Raw genomic sequence first — 22,589 nt, 5'->3', positions numbered from 1 at the left:
GGGCAGCCCCCCGTTGCGGCCCCCCGGCCCTTTGAGACCCCCCCCCCCCCAAGGTCATAATTTTCATCTAACCAGTCCAATTCTGAGGACATCCGTCCACCTAATTAATGACGCACTTTCATAAAGTAAAATAAATAAATAAATGACAATCTTTGCCTCCTTTAAATACCTACAGGTCAGTCCGGCGGCAGCGAGACCGCCAGCTCCGGGGCTGGGATTGAAAAAGCAGCAAAGCATCAGCAGAACTGAACTGCTGCGCAGGGCTCCCAGTTGGAGCGGGTTCTCTCCGCGCCCTCCCTGCTCGCTTGATGGGAAATCATGCCGGTCAGCGCTGGCACGGTGCGGCCAAGCTCTCAAGCACAGTCTGGTTACTCGTGGTACTACCTACACATTTCCTTCTGTAGCTATCGAGCTTCACCGTTCCAAATTATTTCATGAGCAAACATCTAGGGCGAGGCTGCTCGGCCCTTACTGGGAGCCACCGAGCGACTTACTGTGGCCCACGTGGCTCCCACTCTGCTCTGGTGACCACAGCTGAAAGCGCCCAAGGTCGGCTGCAGCCACCCCTTCAGCAACTGGGAGAACAGCGAGATGCACATACACATATACCTGTGTTAAGTATGTACACGTAACATCCTATGTGCTTGCATGCACATATAGACTGATGGAGGGAAACTGTTGAGCAGAGCCTGCTCCTAGTCTGGATCTGGACCCCAGTCTGACAGCTGAGCACAGCTGGGCAGGATTAAAACCCAAGCCCCCGTCTCACGATGTGTGGAGGGATGCTGAGCTCGATGCTCCCCCCGGCATCATGCTCCCCCTGCCCTTGCAGGTTCCCTTTGTTACTCCCCCGCGGTTACGGTGGAGTTCTGACAAACCTGTTCTGTAAATACGCGCAAAGTCTTTCTTCCAGGACTTATTTCCTGCAAGATTTGTACCTCATTTATTCCAATATGCAGACTATTTTCAATGTATATATATCCTGCCTCTCATTTATTCCTGCCTGCCTCCCGCCCGCCTCCAGCCTCCTTTTGTTTCCCTCTTTCCTGGTGAATCCAACACACAGCCTCTCTCCTTGAAAGGAAAATTAATGAGTTAGCGCATCTGCTGCCACTGGAGCTGCTGCTACCCTGTGACAGCGGCAGACGTAGCACAGATGTCGGATGCAGAGTCATTTTGGATGGCTTTTGGGGGAGAAAAATGGTTTCTTCTTCCCTCCCCAGCCTGCAGTGCTCCGTTCGCCAGGGTGCGGGAGCAGAGGGCTCACCGGGAGATGCGACGCGCCGGGAGGGATTAGGTCTGCTGCAGGGGAGCGAGGGAGAAGTTTTCTCTCCTCCTTCTGCCACAGGCTCACTGCCAAGATGCCGAGCAGGAGATTTGGAGAACCAAACCCTTTCCTCACCCCAGGGTTGGTATGCGACTCCTGAACAAAACTACCAGGCCTGGGCCCGAAGAGGAGAGGGAAACGAGCCGCTTTTGATTACAGTCTTGGCCTGGGCTACGCTTGGCAAGCGTCACTCCTGTTGGCAGCAGAAAAAGGAAAATACCGTTTCTTTTGCAGAAAACAGAAAGGTTTTTACCTAACAGGGTCGCTTTTCCCTCCCTTACACCCAGAAAAGTAACCCCTCGGAGAACCGCGGCAAAGGCTTCTTATTGCTTATTTTATGTAATTATTCCTACGTGGAAAAAAGAAAACCAACTGAAACCAGCCCTGCCACCGGCCAGCCCAAAGGCCAGCCCGTCCCCGCCTGCCCAGCGCAGGGCCTTCAGTCATTTTAAAGCCTTTTTACTCCCCTGAACAGACCCCTTGAAATCAATTCCTCACATTCTCTAAACCCTGAGCCCACAAATAAATCAACGCAGGACAGGAACAGCACACAGCAGCAGAACCAGACACACAAGGGGTATAACTGAGGTGAGCGAACACCCGCAAAGCCAGGATGACAATATCATCCGTTCTTTCAAATTTTAAGAAAATCACCAAAAACACTGACTCCGAAAAGGCGAACCCAAAGGACAGCTTAGGCAGCCACCAGTTTTGATCCTTCAGAACAAACGCCAATGAGCTAAGGAAACATCTTGTTGTGATTTTTATTGATTTCATATTAAGAGAGGTCAGCCTATCCACAGCACTGTAACACTCCGGAGTGCTGAACACACACAACCCTCCTGTGTCTCGCAGGTTTGATGCGACTGAAAAACACAACCTTTACAAAATGACAGTAAAAGTGTTAAAACGTATCCAAAATAAGCTAAAAAAAGCAAAGAACTAATAATATTTCAGTTTAACATCCGATTTTAAATAGGCCTACACATAAATAAATGTGTTAGTCTTTAAGTAAACGTGCTCCATGAAATCTAAAATCGCAGGGTTTCTAGGGAATAAGATTTCTCCTGAAGCTTACGTGACTGTTCTCAGGATAGTGCAACTTCTCTCTGCCTGAACACGTGAAACTGATGCTGGAGACAGTAACTTGCCAGACCTTAAAATAACAAATACTGAACATTTTTTGACAGGAATAATTTCAAATAGACTAATTTTTTTTGACAGAGAGAGCTTAACAGACTTCTCTTACTGGTGGTGTTAGATAATTAACACACACAAGCCCCATTAAAAATAATTTAACCTCCAAAGCTGGTCTCTAGGAAAGGTTTTTAAGGACTTTCATAAAATCCCTTATAATGTAAGTCTCTGACGTAGAATATGCATTTCAGCAATATATTTTATTAACAGAATAAGTAACTGCTCATCATATAAACAGATATATTAAAAATAAACATACTAGTTAACACCTGGGTAACCAATACTAAGGCAGCACACCTGCACAAGCCAGGTACTTGCCAGAGCTGAGAGGTGCTACGAAGGAAAGGGAGCTCTGTTCAGTTACAACAGTTTGACAAGACATTCAATCATTTTTCAAGGAAATATATTTGCTGAAAAATTTAGAATAAGATTTATTTTTATTAGCTTATCCAAATACTATGTGATGTCAGGGAGCATTGAACATTGGGCCAAGGGTGGCTGTAATGTCAGCAAAGGGAGCACTCTGACTGAGCTCAACAGCTGACTGCTTCTTCAGAACAAGAAGGATGTAAAACTTGGCCACAGCTTCTTTCCGGTTGTTTTTCCGACAGAGCTCCCGAAAACTAAAAGAATGCACGCCTGATCTCTTCAGGTGCTGCAGAAGGGAAACCAGAAAATGAGTCAGGTCAGCTTCACTGCCAGTAAAACCAGATCCCATCAAGTCTGAGCTGAAGAGTGCTGCTCAGAGTGAGTATTTTCTGCTTGAATGCCTTGAACAGGATCTTACCTTGGCATTTGCATTTATATAAGTGGCTCTTAACATTTTATTGCCATAATATTGCTAGCACCTACATATGTTACTAAAATCTACATAGGCCTGCAGTTCCAGTGAATTCAATGACATTGTAGAGGCATGCGATGAAGAGCATCTGTAATGGGTTTCATGATTCAAAACAATAAAAATCATTGCATCCCCTGTTCTTTGGATACAAAGTACCAGCTATATCCTAGTCAATTTCAGGCATAGCCCTGAAAACCCTCTTGCCCACACTCAGATTTCTCCATCGCCTTCCTCCATTCTCCCCTCAGCTACATCGGTACACTGGATTAGGAGAACTGACCTGAAGGAAAATAACTTTTTGCTGTGTTTTTTCTACCCACCCCCAACCAGACCAACACTGCAGCACCAAAACGCTAGTCCAGGCAAAAAAGGAAGGAACAGGACTGAGACATTAGGCCAAGAGTTTGGACATCCAGCATCAGGGCAGCCTGTGCTGGCTCCTGTCAATATGGCATATCATATCATACATTACAGCTTCACCAGTTGTACAAGGCTTTCTGCAAGAAAAGCAGAATAAGCCTTCCTGATGCAAAGGCTACGCTCCCTGCTAAATTTCAAGCATCTTGAAAGCACTGGGGCATTAAAACCTCTTAAAAAAAAGACATTACCAGCTTTCTTTTTAACATAACCCTCACTCATTTCCCTAGCCTTCATCTCAGAAACAGCTCAAGCAGATGAATAGCCGAATGATGATAGCCTGCAGTGCTCAGCTGAGATCTGGCAACCTGTAAGGAACAGGGTTTTGTAGAGATACTCCAGAGCATACTCATAGAAGGAAGAGAGCAAGGGCTTAGCGTTACAGCAAACGCTGCTGTGGAAGCAAACGTTCAGAAAATGCTAGTGATTCCAGCAGCTGTGGGAGAAGACACCATGTCAGGCACACAGAATCCTGGTTTCCTACATAAATACCCCATAAAATGCAGTTACACGCTGTGTATGAGGGGCAGCAATATGATCAACAGTAAAAGTAAGAGATTTTCTGACATAGTCCAACTGAAATCAACACCTGGTTTTGGCATCTAATTACAAAATCCAGCACTGGTACCTGTAAAGTTTTTAATAACTGAAGAGTTCTTTTGTTCCACCTTATTTCTTCACTGTCTTTCGTGTTCCTTTTTAGTTCCTTGAAATAGAACAGAAAGTTAGACAGCATGTGTAAAAAGTCACACACCATGATGATAAAAAGGACAAGAGTTCTAGGCTAATTGAAAATCCAACTGGAGCTGGACATCTTGATAGCCATACTCAGGATATCTGGGACCTTTGACACCTCTGCGGTCATACTAGGCTTTGTGAAACAGATAAAAGAATGCAAACCACGTTCTTTCCGCTACAAAGAGACAGATCGGGTGCAACAACATGTTGGGTACTATGGAAGTGGTCCCAGTCAGCCTTGGGGAGGCAGCTTCACAACAAGATACTGTTCTGCGTCACTGGGATTCTGACAGTATTTGTATTGGATCAAAAAGGATGTTCAGAAATTTGACTTTAGATTTTGGGCTTAACCTCTGAAGTCAAGAGGAGAAGACTGCCCTTGTTTCAGAGCATCTGAGTATCCTCATAGCCAGTAAGTTCAGAAACTGTTTCCTTCTTACAGGAAGCACAATCACTAAATAAGGAGCTGTTTCCCTCACAGACTGTAACCTTTGAATGTTGGAATACACGTATCCCCGATTACCAAGCTTTAAAGTTTTTGACTGGCAAAATATGTACTAAAGACAATGTTAGTACACCAAAATTCACCATAAGTTCGTGATGCCATCACCTTTTTTTTTTTAATGTTTCTGAGAAAGAAGACAGTTCTCTTTGAAATAAGTCAAGAGTTGTCAGTTTTGAGTACACATACATTTGTTAACTCAGCTTGCTGTGTTTCAGCTTTGTGGCCCGGTGAATTGGTCTCCAGTGAGGAGCTCTCAGAGAAAGCCATTCCGTCCTGCTGTTAGAACAGAAAGGGCAATCAATAGGCATTACAATTTATGCATACAATGTAATTCTTGATTACATAATTCTGCTCAAAGAATTTATTATAATAAATGTTTTCCAAAATGATTTCATAGTTGCTATTTGTACCACGTCTTTTCTCACATATGAAAGGACCTTGCTGTAGTATTTATCCTACAGTTGGATCTACACCTATGGGCTCAGTTCAGGCACAGACCCTACATTTTCTGCTGCTGCCATTAGGTCCAATTTTGTCATTCTTTTTCAGCTTCAATGAGCCTCATATTCTCTAAAGAATGCCCTTTCACATTAGCCTAAATAAAGATGGCAGAAATAGATAATTTGTTGTTGCTTAAGTATCTCCTCAATATGAAACACAAAAGATAAGTTTTATCCTTTATAAAGATGATTATATTTCTCTCTTTTGTACAAAGAGGTTATATTTCATATTAAGGTTTCATTTATACTTAGTGATTAGATTATAATCTAGATTGATTAATAGACATTTTAATTAATCATTTATTCATTCTGAGAGTCTACCAAAGTGCTTATAAATAAACTTTCATAACACAAGCTACTTGATGTTGTATCAGCTGTTTCTAGCACCCTTTTCAAGTATATATTAGTAATTTCTTAATGTTTTTTAAATGGAACCTTAGCATTAAATGAAACCAATAAATACATTTAGGTCTCTAAAAGTTATGGAAACTGCTCACTATAGTTTCACCGCAGTTATCATCAGTTTCATTTCTGTTATTCTGTGATGTCAACATAAACAAATCATTTCTAATTTTTCTCTCAGTCTCTGAATGAGCTGACTCCTGCAGGTAACTTGACTCTTCTACTATCAGCATCTCTGTATTAATAAAAAAACAAGGTTTAAGAGGAAATTACTGTGAATTGCTGTCCTTAAAAAAAAACAACAAAAAAAACGCATTAAAAACAAAATCACACCCCAGTTAGAAATCTTTGAAAGTAAGACAGAATGAGTAAATATAGAATAAATATCATTCCCAACAGGACCATGGAAGAACAACCTTCCAAGAGAGTTTTTCCTTTTCTAAAACGTGACCTTTATGGGCTTGCAGGAGGTGGTTTTCTTGATTAACTTCCAAGGCAAACATACAGACTATATTTCTAGCAGAGCAAAGGAATGAAAGCAGATACATCACCTTCTCAGAAGATCTAAAATTGAACATTTCTTCTTGCTTGATATTAACCAAAACACAATCTTCTAGATACAAATAGAAGTTATTTACATGAATTTGGAAATTTAGAGAATGGTTTGATTAAACTCAGAATTAGTGGGAAGCTTTTTTTTTAAAAAAAAAAAAAAACACAAACAAAAAAAGCCAATGAATCTGCAGTTTGGTAGACAATTAGAGAAACCAAAAGGTAAAACCAAAAATACCTCCTTATGCCACAAGGAAGAAGACTACTTGCATTTAATTTCTAATCTAAGGAACAAACGAACAGCATAGTACTTAAAAAAGGTTTTTTTGTTTTTATGTTTTAAATAATTACCAGCCAATTTCCTTAACATTTAACTTTTTTGACCTTTGATTTATAGAATACTGCACACAAAGACTGTGCACATGTCTCTCCAACATTATGTAAAATAGAAAAAATTTTCTAACAGCTAATTCTGCAACAACAGAATTAAAATATTACCTGTGGTATCTTGTTCTTTTCTTGTTTCTTCCGTTTCAGATTCCCTCTGTATTCCATTTCTTCTCATCTTAAATCTGTGACTCTTGAAGCATTTTGCAAACAACTGAAAAAAATTGTTTTTATTTGTTTGCTTTCAAAATATCATGTCAGATTATTTGCAAACATCAACACAAAGACATGAATATGAACTGTATATTAAATACTGCAACTCAGAATTTAGATATTTTAATTAGGTCATTCTGAAAATCTGCAATTTTTTTTTTTTTTTTTTAAGTAATAGCCTTCTGCAGCTTCAACTTTGGCAGTGAACTCCATGAAGAAATGTCTTAGGAACAGCTTGGATTGTTTTTCCTCAAAGCCAGCCAGTAAGGAAGGATGAAAGAAACAAACATCTGCAGTTATCTGTGTGTGGATTTCTCTCTCCGTGTACTGCTGTGTGAGTATTTTTCATCCTCATAAAGAACAACTTGTAATTCTGCACCTCGACTCTAAGAGGTGAAGCTGTGCTGCTGTAACGAACCTGCAGAGAGCTGTTTGCCTGGAGACCCTGCCTCCCAGATCTCTCCACGCTACACAACAGAAGAAACAGTGCAATTAACATAAGGCTGCCTCTCGTAGCTTACACCATATCTTTCCATATCACCTTGTATACACATTGATCTCTTCTTTATCTTATCATCAGCTCTAAACTTAGAACTTTTTTGAATGATCTGTGAGATATTACATGGGGACATGAGAGGCTTCGATAGATCGTATTTCCATGTAACAAGTATGTCTTTCTTGTGCAAAAAGAGCAGCAAGGTCCACAGCACAGGAAAGGGTGGTCTGGCCCACCCTTCCAGGCAAAGTGACAGCGTGACCAGGAACCTCTTGGTCCTCTGAAAGGCAAGTCCCTGACTGCTCTCCAGCTGGAAGTTTAATCTCCAATCAGGAAAGTACAAAACAAATTGGTATACCATCTTTCCAAAGCCATTAACAATATTATAATAATAATGTTTGAGCCTTATCTACCTTTAAAATAAACATAGAAGAGAGATGTGGTCTTATATTGATTACAGAGCAGAAATAAAACAGAAAATAATAAAACACAGTAGAAAGTAGAAAAGAAATTGACAGAAATCTAAAAAGTTGCATATTACTGTACAATCAGTCAGGTGCCAGTATGTGAAATGGAACATCAGCTCTCGAGTTTCTTCATCATTTTTTACTTGTTGTTGGAGTGCTGGAGATTAAAGCTGTGAGCACTATAGATGGTCTTTCTGATGAAAGAATTAGTGGTGAGCATGCAACTAATCATCAGGTACCCAACTGAACTGTACTGCAGAACAATACTTCCAATGATGCTACGCACCTGCAGTTTGCTAGGAGTTCACATAAAACCAAGTCTGCAAAATCTCTCACAGTTAGATCCTAGATGTGCAACAGTCCCTTAATCTATACAGTGGCCTAAAAACCTACAAGGCATGGATCTTTACCATTTGCAGCTCAGCATGAACCACAGGCTGTGTGGCATGGAACAGGAGTTTATCCACACCTCCTGATTTCTTCCACATCATTGTTTTTTTTGTTGGGGGTGCAAGGTCTAACGTAGCAAGGATGTCTGCGCAGTTTTTAAGTTGGTTGTATATAGTGTTGCAGCTGAGTTCTTTCTCTACATCCACAAGCAATTTCCTCTTTCTTTTCTTTTTTTTCCTCTGGGTGACAGCTAAATAGAGCAAGTATTTAAAAAAAAAAGTCTAATAAGGTCTATTCACACAAAAAAGCACAAAAAAATAGCACTGTGAATCAAACAGACAGGCTGCTGACCTCCTGAAACATAGCACAGACCTGAAAATCTAAGTACAAGTGCATGGGCCATTTCTCCAGAAGTTTTCACAAAGTATACTCCTTGTATTCTTGTACAGGAAATTCACATATGTTTAATTACGGAAGACATATGACTATTGTACTAAAGAACCAGGAACATGAGGACTTAATGAGAACACGTGATATACTAACAAGGCTGAATAAGCTATCTTTAATCCATCAGGAAGTTAATTGTTCCAAGAACTGCTGATGTACTCAACAGGTTTCATCACCTCGTAATTAATATCTCTATTTGTCTGTTTAATCCTTTAGCAATTTGATTAAGATGTACGTAGTAAACACAAAAGACAGACACAGATTGGTTATATATCCATAATTTCCTGAATATTATTTTGGCAGGCTGGAAAATTCCAGTATTCTAAATATTAGTGTCAACATGAACTTTTCTATTTGCAAACAGCCACCAATGTGATAGGTGATGTTTAGATTTACCCACAGAAGAAATGAAACATTTTTCTTTTTGGATCTTATTAAAGTTACAAGTTCACAAAACATAATTTTACAAAGGCCTGGAAGTTTTAAGATGGTTATTTTACACATAAAAATCACTGATGTGTCACTAGCGATAAAAGTTCTTCAGCTGAAACTTCAGGAACACTCACGAACAGACCAGGCTTGCGCTGCTAGCAAAACTGCAGAACAACGAAACTTGGTCTGGTATGTGGAAGAAACTGTAAGCAGAGATTTGGGCAGATCAGATGAATAACCTGATACTGGTTTTGTATAATGGTTACCTTAAAACAGAACTCTGACAGCAGGAGCAGATGAAATCAAAAGTGAGAATAATCTGTTTTGCAAATATTTTCACTAACAAGAAAAACCAAACCTAGTTAACACAAACATTCAGCAAGAAACCGGTCAAGTTCTGACCTGTATCATCAACTGGCTCAAGCACAAATCCTTCTTCTTCATTCAACAAAAGTATTGTTTCATTCCTTAGATGACTGACTTCCTCAATGGTGGCGTCTGCACAGTTGGACTCAACTATAAGAAAACACAGCAAATAACCCAAATAAAAAAAAATAAACTACAAGATGGAATAATTTCTCAATCTCATGACATAGAATGATGTCAGACAAAAAAGATCAGAATTAGAAAACAATTATTTTGTCTATAATCTCACAATCACTTTAACCAGTAATAAATGGCACTGCTGCTGCCCATACTCTGCACCACATGCTTCCCTTTGCTGACACCAGAACCTGTATGACGGGGTGGTGGAACACACTGAAGAACTGCTCTGGGGGAAAACCCACCTGACAAAAAGTGGGTTTAGGGGGAAAAGTGTTTCAATACATATCTCTTTCCAGTTCCATGCAACTGCATGGCAGTGTGGACATTTCTGGCAACATAAAAGGAACAGGTAGCACCAGCACTAGTGCAAGAAGTGGCAAGTGCCACTGCTTCCCCTTTAAAGCTGTTCGAAAATTCTCAGTTAAGTAACAGTGTGATGGGGGTATAAGAATTTAAGATATTTAAAAAGAAAAAAAAATTCCACAGAAACTCTTCAAAAATTAATTTCTTTCATCAATATCAAACCAAAAGAAGACTAACACCTTTATGAACTACTGAAGTGTCATTTGTCACTGAAATACGAAGCCAGAAATACTCACAGGTGAAGTTCAAAGTTACAGCATACCCTTACTCAGTTTCCTTTCCCCTACAAAAGCATATCACACTGTCTGAGCTGCAGGGTGGATCAACAGCATATCCAACAGGATGTCATGTAAAAGTGTTTCTAAGCAATGTCAAGTTACAAATCTGGAATTTCTAGGTCAAATTAAATTATACCTAAAGTGGTGGATGAAGCATATCAGAAAAAAGCAAAATAAACAAACAAAGGAAAAAGGCAAGGGATATTATACAAAGCTGAATGTGAGTAACTTCAGGCATTAATACAGGAACAGAGGGTTCATGTGAGTAAGACAGAGTGGACACTGCAAACTCACTGGCTGTGCTGTTCTCTGGCAGATCTTGTGACAAAGGACGTTCTTCCTCCATATCGAGAATGTCTTTTTCTAGGTCATTTTGCTCATCCCTCAACAGGATTTCTTCAATACAAAATGCATGGTTTTAATCATTCTAACACTTAGTCATGAAATATTAGCCTGATACAGCCTAATGTTACTTATGGAAGGTTAATTTTCTGCAAACAAAAAAAAGCTCAGCTTCCACAGATGGCTGTCAACGGTACAGCTGTCTTCAACAGTACAAAAAGGAGAACACTAGTCTTAATTTTGATTTCCATCCTTTCTTTGAGAAGTATGATAATAGCATTGTTTAAAAGGTATAAATCTATAAAGGTTTATGTAAATACTCTAAACCATAAAGATGTAGAAGCTACTTTGCTGCCTTTGTTATTACAAAATAAGGATAAAAATGCTGCAGTGTTTTACCTTTGAAAATATAAATTAAACTGTTAAACATTAAATATAAATTGAATGCCTTTAATTCTAAAAAACTGAAATGTATCCTTTAAAACAATTTTCCTTGGCAATGTTTAAGTGATCATAGATTTAGTGACAAGTAGAAAATAATGAAGTATGAAAACAACAAATACAGAATTTATGGCTGAAAACAATCACTTTCATGCTGTCTTGTTTGTTTTCCTGCAAGAATAAAAATATTTGGAAAGAAACTAATTCTGTTTATCAGTGGCAAACCCTACCAATCATATCTGCAGCATCCTCCTCATCTCCAAAACAGTCATGCTCAAAACAGTAAGTATCTTCACGCAGTGCAGACTTGTCTCCATTCACGCTCGCAGAGTTGTGATCAGCCACAAGACTGTTACTGCTTGTTAAGATGCTGCCATCAAAGAAGCTCTGTCTTCTTAGTGCATCTGGTTCTTCATCTGAATAAACACAGAATTTCTGATGTTTCATCTGCAGTAATTTTTTAAATGCATATTTATCCATTTCCTAATTTCTCAAATAATTTTTAAAAGATTGTACAATATCCCATACCTCAAATGGAATAAACTGTAAACAATTTTAGCTAATTCAGTAAAAAGCAGAAAATGTTGGGTTTGATTCTCAGTCTCCGATATCATATTATATTACTTAGGCAGAGTACTTACACAAAAATTTAAGCATAAGACAGTATGACAGGCCAATCAGCACAAGTGTGAAACAAATGCACTTTTAATAATAGCTTTTCCACATGTGGAAAGGACTCAGACTGTACAAAATTTTGCATAAAACACACTTTTCCTTACGGAATATTTCTAATTTCTCAACTTCTCTCACCAAAGTTTCTATCACAGAGAAGTATATTGCTTTCGTAATCCTCTGTAAGTGTGATGTCTTCAGCTCTGCTCTGATTCAAGGTAAAATGTTCAGCAACATCAATGGCACTGATGAAAAAAACATTATACAAAATATAGGGTGAACTGAAACCCATTGACCATTTAGCTGGAATTCACCATTTAGTGAAAACTTGTCTCTAAACAGTCTTCAATCCTGATGTTTTATCATAAATCCCCCAAAGATAGCTTCTGTTTTCTATGGCATTGGAAGTACCCTAGCTGATCCTTCTATGGAGAGAGAACAACTGTTTCCCAAAGCTAGTTGCATTCAAGTCATTTAAGGTTTTATTGATAAAATTCACTGCTTTGATTTTCCTCTAAAAGCTAAAAATAAGCATATGGAAAACAGGTGTTATATGTTTATTAAAATTGATACCTCTAAGCAAGTAGGCAGCCGCCTTCTTTGCTAGCCAAAGTTTCTATGCAATCTCCAATGTATGTTGTACAGCAAAGACTGAGTCTGCAATAGCCATTAACGGCCCCGTAGCTAGGGAGAGGTCCACGCGGGAGGGGAAGGCATTTAGCTAACTCAACTTCAAAATACTCCCCACACCTGGAACTCCATGAACAAATGATCCAGATGTATACTCAGAAAGCAACCCCGTGAAGAGGCAGCAGACATGTTTATAAGGACAAGGGAAGCACCCATCCTCCTCTCCATATTTTGTATTTCTCCACTCTGGTTTTGTCACTAAACTTGGGCTTACGCAAGTTCGTTCACATCCAAGCCCTGCTATCTAACAGGTGCTCGTCACATAGATGGCATCTAATTAGTGTAACACCATCATCTGTAAATCAAGCCACACAGACTCTTTGGGTATGCAGAAGAGGCACACTTTAGAGTTAGCACACTGAGGTACTTGAATAAATAGTATTACATCACAGCTGTACTTACAAAATACTAAACACTTACAGGTCCCATCAAACTGTATTTATGATGAGATACAGAGGAAGCCTCAGTGGAAACCTGTTATCCTGGACCTTTGGGGGCATTAGAGCCATCAGAAACATGTCTTGGCCTCCTGCTTTGTAGCAGGTTTTGTACATTAATGCTGATGCGTGTCAGAAAAGCCAAGAAATATGCTGGCTTTTCATCGGGAGCCAAGCTGACTACTGCTGATAAAATACCCCAGCCGCAAAGAGCAATGAAGCACAAATTAAATGCGGTTACACAATGGAACAGCACAACAGTGTGAGGTTACTAGCCAGAGCTTCCTTGGTCTTACAACAGGATTTATACTAACTTCTATATCTTCTCTTGAGGTCAGAAAGTTGTTTGCAGGCTTCACTCAGACAATTTAAAATCCTGAAGTCTAAGTTCAATACACTATTTCATTGTAAAAGTCTGTTGTTTTAATGGACTCTGAGGAACTCTACAAAAGCACAATTCCTGCGACAGCCTTGTAAAGCTGACTCAGAATTTAGGAGAATTCAGTTATCAAATGAAAACAATTCCATCCAAGTCTTGATCGGATAACAGCAAGGATATCTCTTACTTCTGAAAATACTAAAATTATTAATAAAAACTAGGGAAGCATTTACTTTAAATCAGGTAGTGGCATTTCAAAATCATGAAATTCTTCAGGTAATGTAATGGTCTGATAAGCAGCCTCAAAGTTCTCTTCTGGAAGGTCAACAAGTCCTAAAAGAAATGGACAACATAACAAAATAAGTATCAATAAAATAAAAGTAATGTTCTCCCAAGTACGTATAGTAAGACTATAAACCTGTCAGGAAGGTCTGCTGCCATTCTAAATAACAGAAGGGTAAAGCTTAGGCACTTTGTCACCAGGATTCCAAAGTGGAATTAAAATCCTCAGTTTATGTATATTTTAGAAGCCATATTTTTTACAGACAGATACAGAAGAGTCTGCTGCTACTGGACCTGCAGTACTGTACATACATTTGGTTTATGAACAGCTGCTTTAAGTCCCTGAAAGATTCTCACAGCTGACATTTAGCCTAGAGTCTTTCACACCACTTCAAATGAATTACTGTGTTTTCTTTTTCTCTCCAGTGTCTGTATAACACTATTCTCCAGCATCAAATAATTATGAAGTGAGACTGCAAATACTTGGTAATCAGAGAATCCTGGAACAATTCAGGCGAGAAGGGATTTCTGAAGGTCATCTAATCCAACCTTTTGCTCAAAACAGTTAATTTCTAAGTCAGATCACTTTTGACTATTTCTACTGATGGAGATTCCATAGCATCCCCGGACAGTCTGTTTTTGCATTTTACTGCTTCCACTGAGAGTTTTTCCCTCCTTATACCTAGTTGGTGTCTCCATTGCTGTAGTTGTGACCATTGTTCTTGCGCTGTGCAGTCCTCTATAAGCTACTATAGTATCTATTCAAAGTAGATAGTACTGTGTACTTATTGTGTTTCTCATAGAGACTTCCAAATGTTTACAAATATTAACTAACTAATCATGATCGTATCCTTGAGAATAATGTATGGTAGGTATCTGCTATTCTGCAAACAGACCAGGTCACAAAGCACGTTAGCTCTGGCAATAGATGCTGCTGCCCTGTTCTTAGCCTTTTTTTAGGCAACAGTGCCTCCCCATTTGTGACCCAAGTATGACAAACATACAGCCCCGTTCATTGGAAAAGGGTCCAGTCATCTCTGCTCCCTTTTTGCTGGCTACGTGGCTAGACCTCAAAACACAGTCAGATCTGGCACTAACACAGTTAGACATGTTGTTGGTGTCATCAGAAATTAAAATTAATTATCTAGCAACAGAGGCTGAAATCAAGCATCTTCTTGCACAACCACTTAAGATACTGCTTCTTTTAAAGGAGTCAAGGACCTGAAATGGCGTTAAATTAAGCCAGACTAAACATCAGCATTAGGCAGTAGTATGTTCAATTTCCTTTGGCATCAATAACGTGTATTTAACATAAATACCCATAATTAACTTTTAAAATTAAAGCTGTAAAGGACACAGATGGAAAAATGCAGAATTCTCCACATACCTGGGCGAAAGGCTGTCTTCATTTTTGTCAAAGCTTCACTACAGTCTGCCAAGAGGTACTTTGCTTTTCTGTGGTAAATCCGCACCACTCCTAGGAGTAAGTGTCCAGAGGTTCGCAGAGCTATTGTAAACTTTGATGATTTAAAAAAATTGTTCAGGAGTTAGTATTTTTGGCAAAAAACATTAAAATGAAAATATTACACAGTAGCAACAGAGTTCCAGTAACATACACCAGTACAGAGCTCTACAAAATTCAACAGGGCTTTGTACTGATATAGAGGATCATAAACAGAAATGAATTTTCAGAGCTAGGAACTTCTAGTTGCTTCTGTTCCTAAACATTGTCATGCCAAAGTGCAAGTCCTGAACTGATGCTCTTACTTTATCTAAAACACCTCAGCTTATTACCAATGAACAGTGTAACACATCCTGAAACAGAAAGTAGCTGCGCATACCCTAGTCTTTGACACTTTGGTTATTTAACTGAGCAGACACCAGCTATGCCCTTATTCATGCAAACAAAGGCCATAACTATGCCTTTATTTATGCAAAGTCTTCCTGCACCAAGCACACTCAAGGCTGGGCATGCTGATGCTAGACAGGACAGCATGCAAGGGAAAGTAGAGGGTACTTAACTAGTACCTCTTGGGAAAGGCTTCCAGATGATATCAAGATCATTTTAAAAACACTCAGTTAATCATAACCAAGACAGACAATGAAATTCAGGCTACCAAACATCAAGCAGGTATTTTCACAGAGGAAGAAATAAATAAATAAAAAATCTGCTTGCACCAGCCGGAAGCCTTGGATCGCCGAACCATCAATAAGTGACAGTGCAAAACGTTCCTCACTGCTCCCTGGGATGAAGTTGCAACAGAGAGGCCAAGGACTGAGTCATGGGTACTTGACTGCCTGCATTTGTGCTTGCTTGAATCATACCTTATCTGTGACATGCAGAGGACTTCAGCCTCTGGGACTTCTTCATCCAGAGTCCCTCATAAGCACTACGTATGCTTAATTAAATATTTAACAGCTTATAATGGGGGACCTGGAAGAAGTCCACTGAAAGTGGAAGGATGGTTACAATATGTCAAAAGTTATTTATTTTAAGATCAGCAAAAGTATTCTCTTCAAGTGGTCTGGGTACAACTTCACGGCAGTTTTCTTAGTCCCTGACTTTGGTTAAGCAGCTGACTTTTCAACCTTTTTGAGACAATTTCCTCAAATACCAGCATTTCCCAAATTACATTGAACAATATCAACTCAAAGTCTCTGAAGAAAGACCAGGGCTACCACACCACACTGATGGGCTCGTGTTGCCTCACGAGCCACTCAAACCCAGGTACCGTGACCCCTTGGCCAGCAGTGCCCACTCAGCACTCCCTGGAGCTCTATCCATGTGTGGAAAAACAGATTTGAATAAATTGTGGTAACGCTGGCTTACACTGTACATAAATTTATGCCACAGATCTCCAGGTGTAAAACAGCAAGTAAAATACTTGCATAACTGTCATTTAACGGGATGGAGACTTTAACCGAGTGAGAACTGAATTAAAATCAGATTAGGAATTTACCTCATACTGGTTTTGAAACAGCCACAAATTTGTCCAGCTAAGCGAGTCTCCATGATAGCAACAGTCCTGCTCCCTACTGAAGATGAAGGCCTCTAGCCCTGAACTTACCAGAAGACACCTTCTCATTTAATAGCATACCTTTGGAGAGATGATCTTTTCAACGGTAGTCTCTAAATTGCACTCAAATATATGAGCTTTGGTGAGCTTCTTCTGCCAGTGGGCAGCAAGCCATATTTTGGCCAACGGCCCGCGCTTGTTGATCAGCAAATGCATGTAGAACATGGCGCCTGGGCCGAGGCTCACAGGCCAACCCTGCTGCCACCTCGCTGGGCTGTTCCCCTTTCCAACGGGAGAAGGGTCCTGGGGCACAAAGCGGGAAGAGGGATTTAGCGGGACCCAGTTGGATGCTGAGGGGACGGGGGGGGATTTAGCGAGGTCTGAGGGGATGGGGGGGGAGCCAGCCAGGCGCTGAGGGGATGGGGGGGATTTAGCGGGACCTGAGGGGATGGGGTGACACAGCTGGGCGCTGAGGGGACAAGGGGGATTTAGTGGGGCATGAGGGGATGGGGGACCCAGGTGGGTCCTGAGGGAATTGGGGGGGGAGCAGATTTAGCAGGATCCTGAAGGAACAGAGGGACGCAGCCAGGCGCTGAGGAAACGGAGGGAGATTTAGCAGGGCCCTGAGGAGACGAGGGCACCCAGCCAGGCACTGAGGGGACCGGAGGGGGATTTAGCTGGCCTTGAGGGGACAGAGGGACTTGGCGGGGCCCGAGGGCCAGTAACGGGGCGGGAGAGCTGTGCCTGCGGACCCCGCCCCCCCCGCCCGCCGTCAGGTACTGCGGCGGGAGCTCGCGCTGAGCACCGGCCCGCTCCCCCCCCCCCGGGGCGGCTGGAGCTGCTGCCGCAGGGAGAGCAGGGGGGTCCCGGGCCGCGCTGCCCCTCTCGGGGGCCGGCTCCTTGTCCTCGGGGCCGGCCGGCAGCCCCTCGGGGTCCGCCGGAGAAGCCCTTCGCTGTCCGGAGCGGGCGGGGAGGGAATGCGGGGGCAGCGCGGCGGCTTTTGGCCACGGCCCGTGAAGGGATTTGGCGGGCTTCTGAGGGGGGGGCTGCAGAGCCCGGTGAGCTTGTGGCTGCAGGGCAGGCGATTCCCAGCGGGCTCCCAGGCAGGGGTCTGCTGGTATAAATCAATCCCCATTCCTTCCTGGGGCTGACGGGGAGCATGCACGCACCTCCAGGAGCATGACGCTGCTCACCTCATGTTAGGTTCCTGTGAATGGAAAGCACCTCCCCAGCTCTCTTCTTCTTCTTTCTTCTTCTTTTCTCCTCCTCCCAACCTCTTTCGCCCTTGACATTTTAAAAGCCTGCTTGGGAAGCACCACCCCATCGCTTTCTCTGCAGGTGAGCAGGTCCTGCGTGGCTTGGAGCATGTTTGATAAAACCATCTGGGTAAAGGCAATTTGCAGAAGGAAAAAAAAAAAAAAAAACCCAAAACCAACCAAAAAAACCAAAAAGAGCTTCAGATCCGATCTCTGTGCAGAGGGATAAGGGTAAAGGAGTGCAGCCACCCACCTGCATCAGCCACAGCCACCACCACCACCACCAAGAGGAAAAGGCAGTATGCTTGCACACTTACATATCACTAGCCAGAAAGAAGAAAAAAAAACCTACCAGCTCTCCACTTCATGCTTTCCATGCTTTGCTTTATATTCAGGCAGAGCACAGCGAGTTTCCTGGTGCTGCTGAGCCACAGCCCAGTGCATCAGCTGTTGCCATATCACAAGGCACCTGTGGTTTTCCCCATCTCCCGGGTGGCCTGGTGTTAGCTGAACATAATTAGATCTCAATTATCACCAGGAAAGTTTTGAGCCTCTTCCCAGCACGGCTCTACAGCTGGTTTTAGTGGAAGGCAGGGCTCCATCCCTTCAGTTGCCTTTAGGCAGAGCTGGCACCCTGGGCTGGGGCTCAGACGTGGCTGTTTGCAGAAGGAGAGGGGGTTCTGCTATAAAAGGCCCTTGGAGCGATGCATCCCCAGTGTGGACCTGGAGGAGCCCCCCACGAGCCCCGAAGCAGGTGTCCACTGTCCCTGCATGGGTACAGAGCCTGCGCGGGCACGCTGCACCCTGCGAGAGGGAAACGACTTGCACCCGTGCCCAGCTGTGCCAGCTCCAGCCCTTCCTAGTTCCAACGCTGACTTCCAACCCGGGGGTGCAGAGCCAGCCCTGCCTGCCCCGCTGGTGACAACAGCTCCCGGCGGCAGTTTGCAGGATCAGAAACCCCACGGGCAGCCGGCACTGCGTGTGGATCACCACGTGCATGGGGAGCACCGGGGTGCTGCGTCCATGGCACGCAGGGACCGGCAGTGCCGGGAGGGGAGGCCGCGATGTGCCAGGCATCTCTGGTTCTCACAAACTGCTGGATCTCCCCGCCGGTGTGGAGCTGGCAGCTGGCTCCCGAATTGCCCGGCTGCTTTTCCCCTGACCTCCGAGTCACCTTGAGCCATGCTGGCTGCAGGCGTTCGCTCTGCCGTGGGATGCTGTGAATACTAAGGAGGCAGGATTGAAAATTCACCTCTGTGGCGGGGCTGGATTGGGGTCAGCACTGCCAGCGGGCACTGGGCAGCTGCAGCAGCCGTGCACACCCCAGAACTGGGCTGTGCTGTACGGGGCTGTGTTGGAGGGACCTGGAGGGACAGAGCCATGTCCACAGCCCTTCTGAGTCCCTCGCATTCCTGCTCCTGCTCTCTCCTCTGCTGGCCTGGGGCTCCCCTTTGCTGTCCCTCTCATCCCCGTTTAACCATTTTGGCCGAGCGGTGGCATGTTCCCATCTCCGGCAGCCCCGTCCTGCTCCCTCACCCTGCTCCTTCTCCCAGGCTCCCTCCCTCCCTCCTCTTTCCATTTCTTTCCAAGCCCTCAGTCTCTCCCCTCCAGCGCTCCTGCAGATTCATTGTGAATTTTGGCAGCGCTGTCTCTGACCTTGGCTGTCTCCCTCCTCTCTTCGCTCCTGCACTGGCAGCATAAATCTTGGCTGTCTCCATCTCTCCTCCCCTTCCCTTGATGCCAGTGCCCGGGGATGGAGTGGCCCTTGCCAGCCCCCAGCCCCACGCTCAGCCAGCTCGGGATAGGGCTGGGGAAGGCTTTTGGGCAACCCACCCTACGCCCTCCAGCCCTCCAAAGGCCCGAGGCCATCTCCCAGCTCCCATCCAGCAAAGGCTGCGGGACCCAGGGGCAGCAGAGCGAAAGCAGCAACGTGTGCAGGATGCGTCCCTCCACCTCATCCATTGCAGGTGTCTTCTCGAGCATCTCTGCGGACTGGGGGGTGCAGGAGCAGCCCCCCAGGTGGCACAGCATCCTGATTCCATGGCAGAGCACAGCATGGCAGAGCCATACCGGCTGCCTCTGTGCTCGCAGGCTCATCCCTCTCCGCGTATGAAGGCAGACAGGAGCTGCAGCACGAGTGGTTCTGCCTCTGCCCCCCAAATCCCCAGTCTTGCGGGGGTCCCAGCCTCGGCACCCTGGGCACCCCAGGTGCATCGTCAGCTGCAGGGCTTGGGTGCTCCAAAACAACCATGGCTCTGCTCAGGAGCAGACCGGCGGCGTTTCTGGTTTTCCCAGGGAATTTGGCGATGCTAGAGGCAGCAGTCCCCGGTGCTGGCGCATTCTCCTCCCGGCCCTGCTCCTGCCTGCCCGTCTGTTCACAGGGATGTGCCCGCCTGCTCCAGATCCATCTTTTCCTGCTGATTCGGGACAATCTGTGTCCCGTGACCTACTTGTCTCCAAGCATCTTCTGCCTTCCTGCGGAGTGGGTTGGTACTAAAGCCTCTCTAAATGTGGTTAACGTGTCAGGATGCACTTACATTTATTTTTAATTCTGCTTCTTTCTTGGCCCACTTCTGGATGCGTCCCCAGGGACGCTGTGCTGGGAAGCCTCTGCGTTTTGACACAGTGCACGGGAGCAGCGAGCGGGCGGGTCACAGCACGCACAACCTCCACTGCAAACTTAAAAAATAATAAAATCATGTGTATCCCTGCCCCTGACACAGCAAAAGGTGATGGGAGACCCCAGCCCACCCCACAGCCCCCAGCCCTGCTGCAGCTTGGTGACTGGAGGCACCACGGGCTGGAACCGTTTTCGGGCAGTGCCAGTCAGCATCGGCCACTATGTGAGTGCGTTGCAGCCGGGAATGCAGGGAACCTGCAAACCCATTTTGCTGAGCTAAACAAATAATTAAAATAGACAGAAAACCTTCCCAGGGCACGCTGGAGGAAAATTTAAAAAAATAGTGAGAAAATGGCTAAAAATTATCCAGAGGTTAATTTTTAACAGAGGTTAATGGGGGAGATGTTCAAGGAAGGATAATGTTGTCACCCATCATTGAGCAACAGTGGCACAAGCCAAGCTGGCCTTGCCGGGACTGTGCCAGCACCAGTGCCTGGAAGGGTGCTGAGCCTGTCCAGCCCTCAGCCTGGCTCCCTCAGAAATTACAAATGCGCCTCTTTTTTTGGTGTGTGCACCCCCCCTAAACTCTCTGAACCCCTTTGATCAGTTTTAGCTGTATTTGACAAAGACTTCAGACAAAGTCCCTGCCTGTGTCATAAAACGGGCGGTAAGAGATTCCCATCTGCTGTCCCCACGCTGGAAAACATCCCGGCACCGTGGGTCGCGTGGAGCCCAACACGGCTGCAGAAGGACTCGCTGTGTGGGGGGACCAGGGTGCAGGGCACAGGGTGGGGGGTCAGGGCACCGGCCACGCATCCCCGCAGTCCCGGCGCTGCGAGCTCACCCAGTACCAGCAGTGGCAGCAGCATCGGCGCATCACCTGGTGCGATCGCGGGTGAGCTTGTGAAGATGCCGGAGGCATGTGAATGTGCTGAAGGGAATGGCAATGTGATGGACAAATCTTCCCGGCAGCTTTCAGCAGCCCACCCGCTATTGCTCAGGATTTACGTCCACAACCCCATCTCCAGGCACCGCTCCAGACACGGAAATAGCACACGTCTTATTAACAAACGAGATAAAAGCGTGCTGCTGCCAGCAGGTCACTGCCGGGGCTCAGGCCCGGATCCAGCTTCAGGTCAGGGAGAAGCAGAGTGCGGGTGCTAACACAAGTGCTCTGTGAAAAATGGAATAAATAGCACGGTGAAAGGTGGGGGTGAAGGGGGGGGCTCTGTGCCGCGGGACTGTGGTGGGACTGTGGCCGCGGGGGCAAGCCCGGCTTGGGGAATGGCTCTGGGCAGTGAGCACCATCACGGACTCTTCTGTCCCAGGCTGGAGCATCTCGTGCCTGGCCCAAACCCAGGTCAAGCCCTGACCGTTTCCCTGGGGATTTAGGGACAGGCTTGGGCCTTACGGGGGCTCTCGGCAGGCAGCCGGCCAGGCTGGAGCTCTCCCTGCTGCGTTCCGGGCTGGGAGCTGCAGGGACTCGGGATGCAGTCCCGGCGTCCCCAGCCCAGCTCTGCCCCGAGTCCCCAACGGGGGACGGCTGGTTGTGGGGTGCCCAGCCAGCACCCCATGGGCACGTCCCCCGGGCATGACCCCCACTCTCCCCCGTGCAAAACCCACCGTGCTGCTCTGTCGTCTCCACCCATGCCCCTTCCCACGCAGCCACCCCCCCTTCCACCTCCCCAACCCCGGGGTACCCACAGAAGGTGCGGGTGCTGTCAGGGGGTGCACAGAGGGTCCCCTGTTGCAGGCGGGGCGTGCACAGACGGTGCCGGTGTGCAACCGGGCGTGTGTGCGTGCGTGTGTGTGTGTGTGTGTGTGTGTGCACCGGCGGGGCCGGCAGCTCGGGGCACCCACCGCCCGCCGCCGCGGCTGCACCGGCACCGGCACCGGCACCGGCCCGGGGAACCGGGGACGCGGCGGGGGTAGGCAGCCCGGTGCGGGGTTTTTTT

The 22,589-nt window shown here is 45.0% G+C and overlaps 2 protein-coding genes across 2 annotated transcripts in view; one reads left to right on the top strand and one right to left on the bottom strand.

Moving 5' to 3' along the window:
- Positions 1-2,990: 2,990 nt before the first annotated feature.
- On the bottom strand, positions 2,991-16,983 carry RAD21L1 (RAD21-like 1 (S. pombe)). Its single transcript, XM_010569755.1, has 13 exons — positions 16,840-16,983; positions 15,129-15,258; positions 13,693-13,792; positions 12,092-12,198; positions 11,512-11,697; positions 10,793-10,894; positions 9,714-9,827; positions 8,453-8,682; positions 6,978-7,080; positions 6,023-6,162; positions 5,212-5,301; positions 4,411-4,488; positions 2,991-3,179 (listed from the first exon to the last, which is right to left on the bottom strand). The coding sequence occupies exons 1-13, from the start codon at positions 16,981-16,983 to the stop codon at positions 2,991-2,993; spliced, it is 1,713 nt and encodes a 570-aa protein (XP_010568057.1).
- A 3,763-nt stretch (positions 16,984-20,746) lies between these two features.
- Positions 20,747-22,589, top strand: part of TMEM74B (transmembrane protein 74B) — a 2,800-nt gene continuing 957 nt past the window's right edge. Inside the window, exons 1-2 of the mRNA XM_010569754.1 lie at positions 20,747-20,857; positions 21,459-21,529. Of these exons, the coding sequence (XP_010568056.1) occupies positions 20,747-20,857; positions 21,459-21,529 (182 nt within the window). The remainder of the gene's footprint in view (positions 20,858-21,458; positions 21,530-22,589) is intronic.

The sequence above is a fragment of the Haliaeetus leucocephalus genome, unplaced genomic scaffold (genome assembly GCF_000737465.1).
Source record: "Haliaeetus leucocephalus isolate CR32 unplaced genomic scaffold, Haliaeetus_leucocephalus-4.0 Scaffold273, whole genome shotgun sequence".
In the NCBI taxonomy this organism is placed as follows: domain Eukaryota; kingdom Metazoa; phylum Chordata; class Aves; order Accipitriformes; family Accipitridae; genus Haliaeetus; species Haliaeetus leucocephalus.
The sequence above is the reverse complement of the archived record's forward strand: the minus strand, read 5'-3'. Positions and strand labels throughout refer to the sequence as shown.

What these genes read in the sequence shown, in the direction of transcription:
- RAD21L1 (XM_010569755.1), bottom strand. Translation starts at nt 16,983, where the DNA reads ATGTTCTACATGCATTTGCTGATCAACAAGCGCGGGCCGTTGGCCAAA. An exon ending in GGATGCTGCAGATATGATTG is followed by an intron (nt 10,895 to 11,511) that starts GTAGGGTTTGCC and finishes TTTGTATTGAAG; the next exon opens with AAATCCTGTTGAGGGATGAG. An exon ending in AGTTATTAAAAACTTTACAG is followed by an intron (nt 3,180 to 4,410) that starts GTACCAGTGCTG and finishes TCCCTTCTGCAG; the next exon opens with CACCTGAAGAGATCAGGCGT.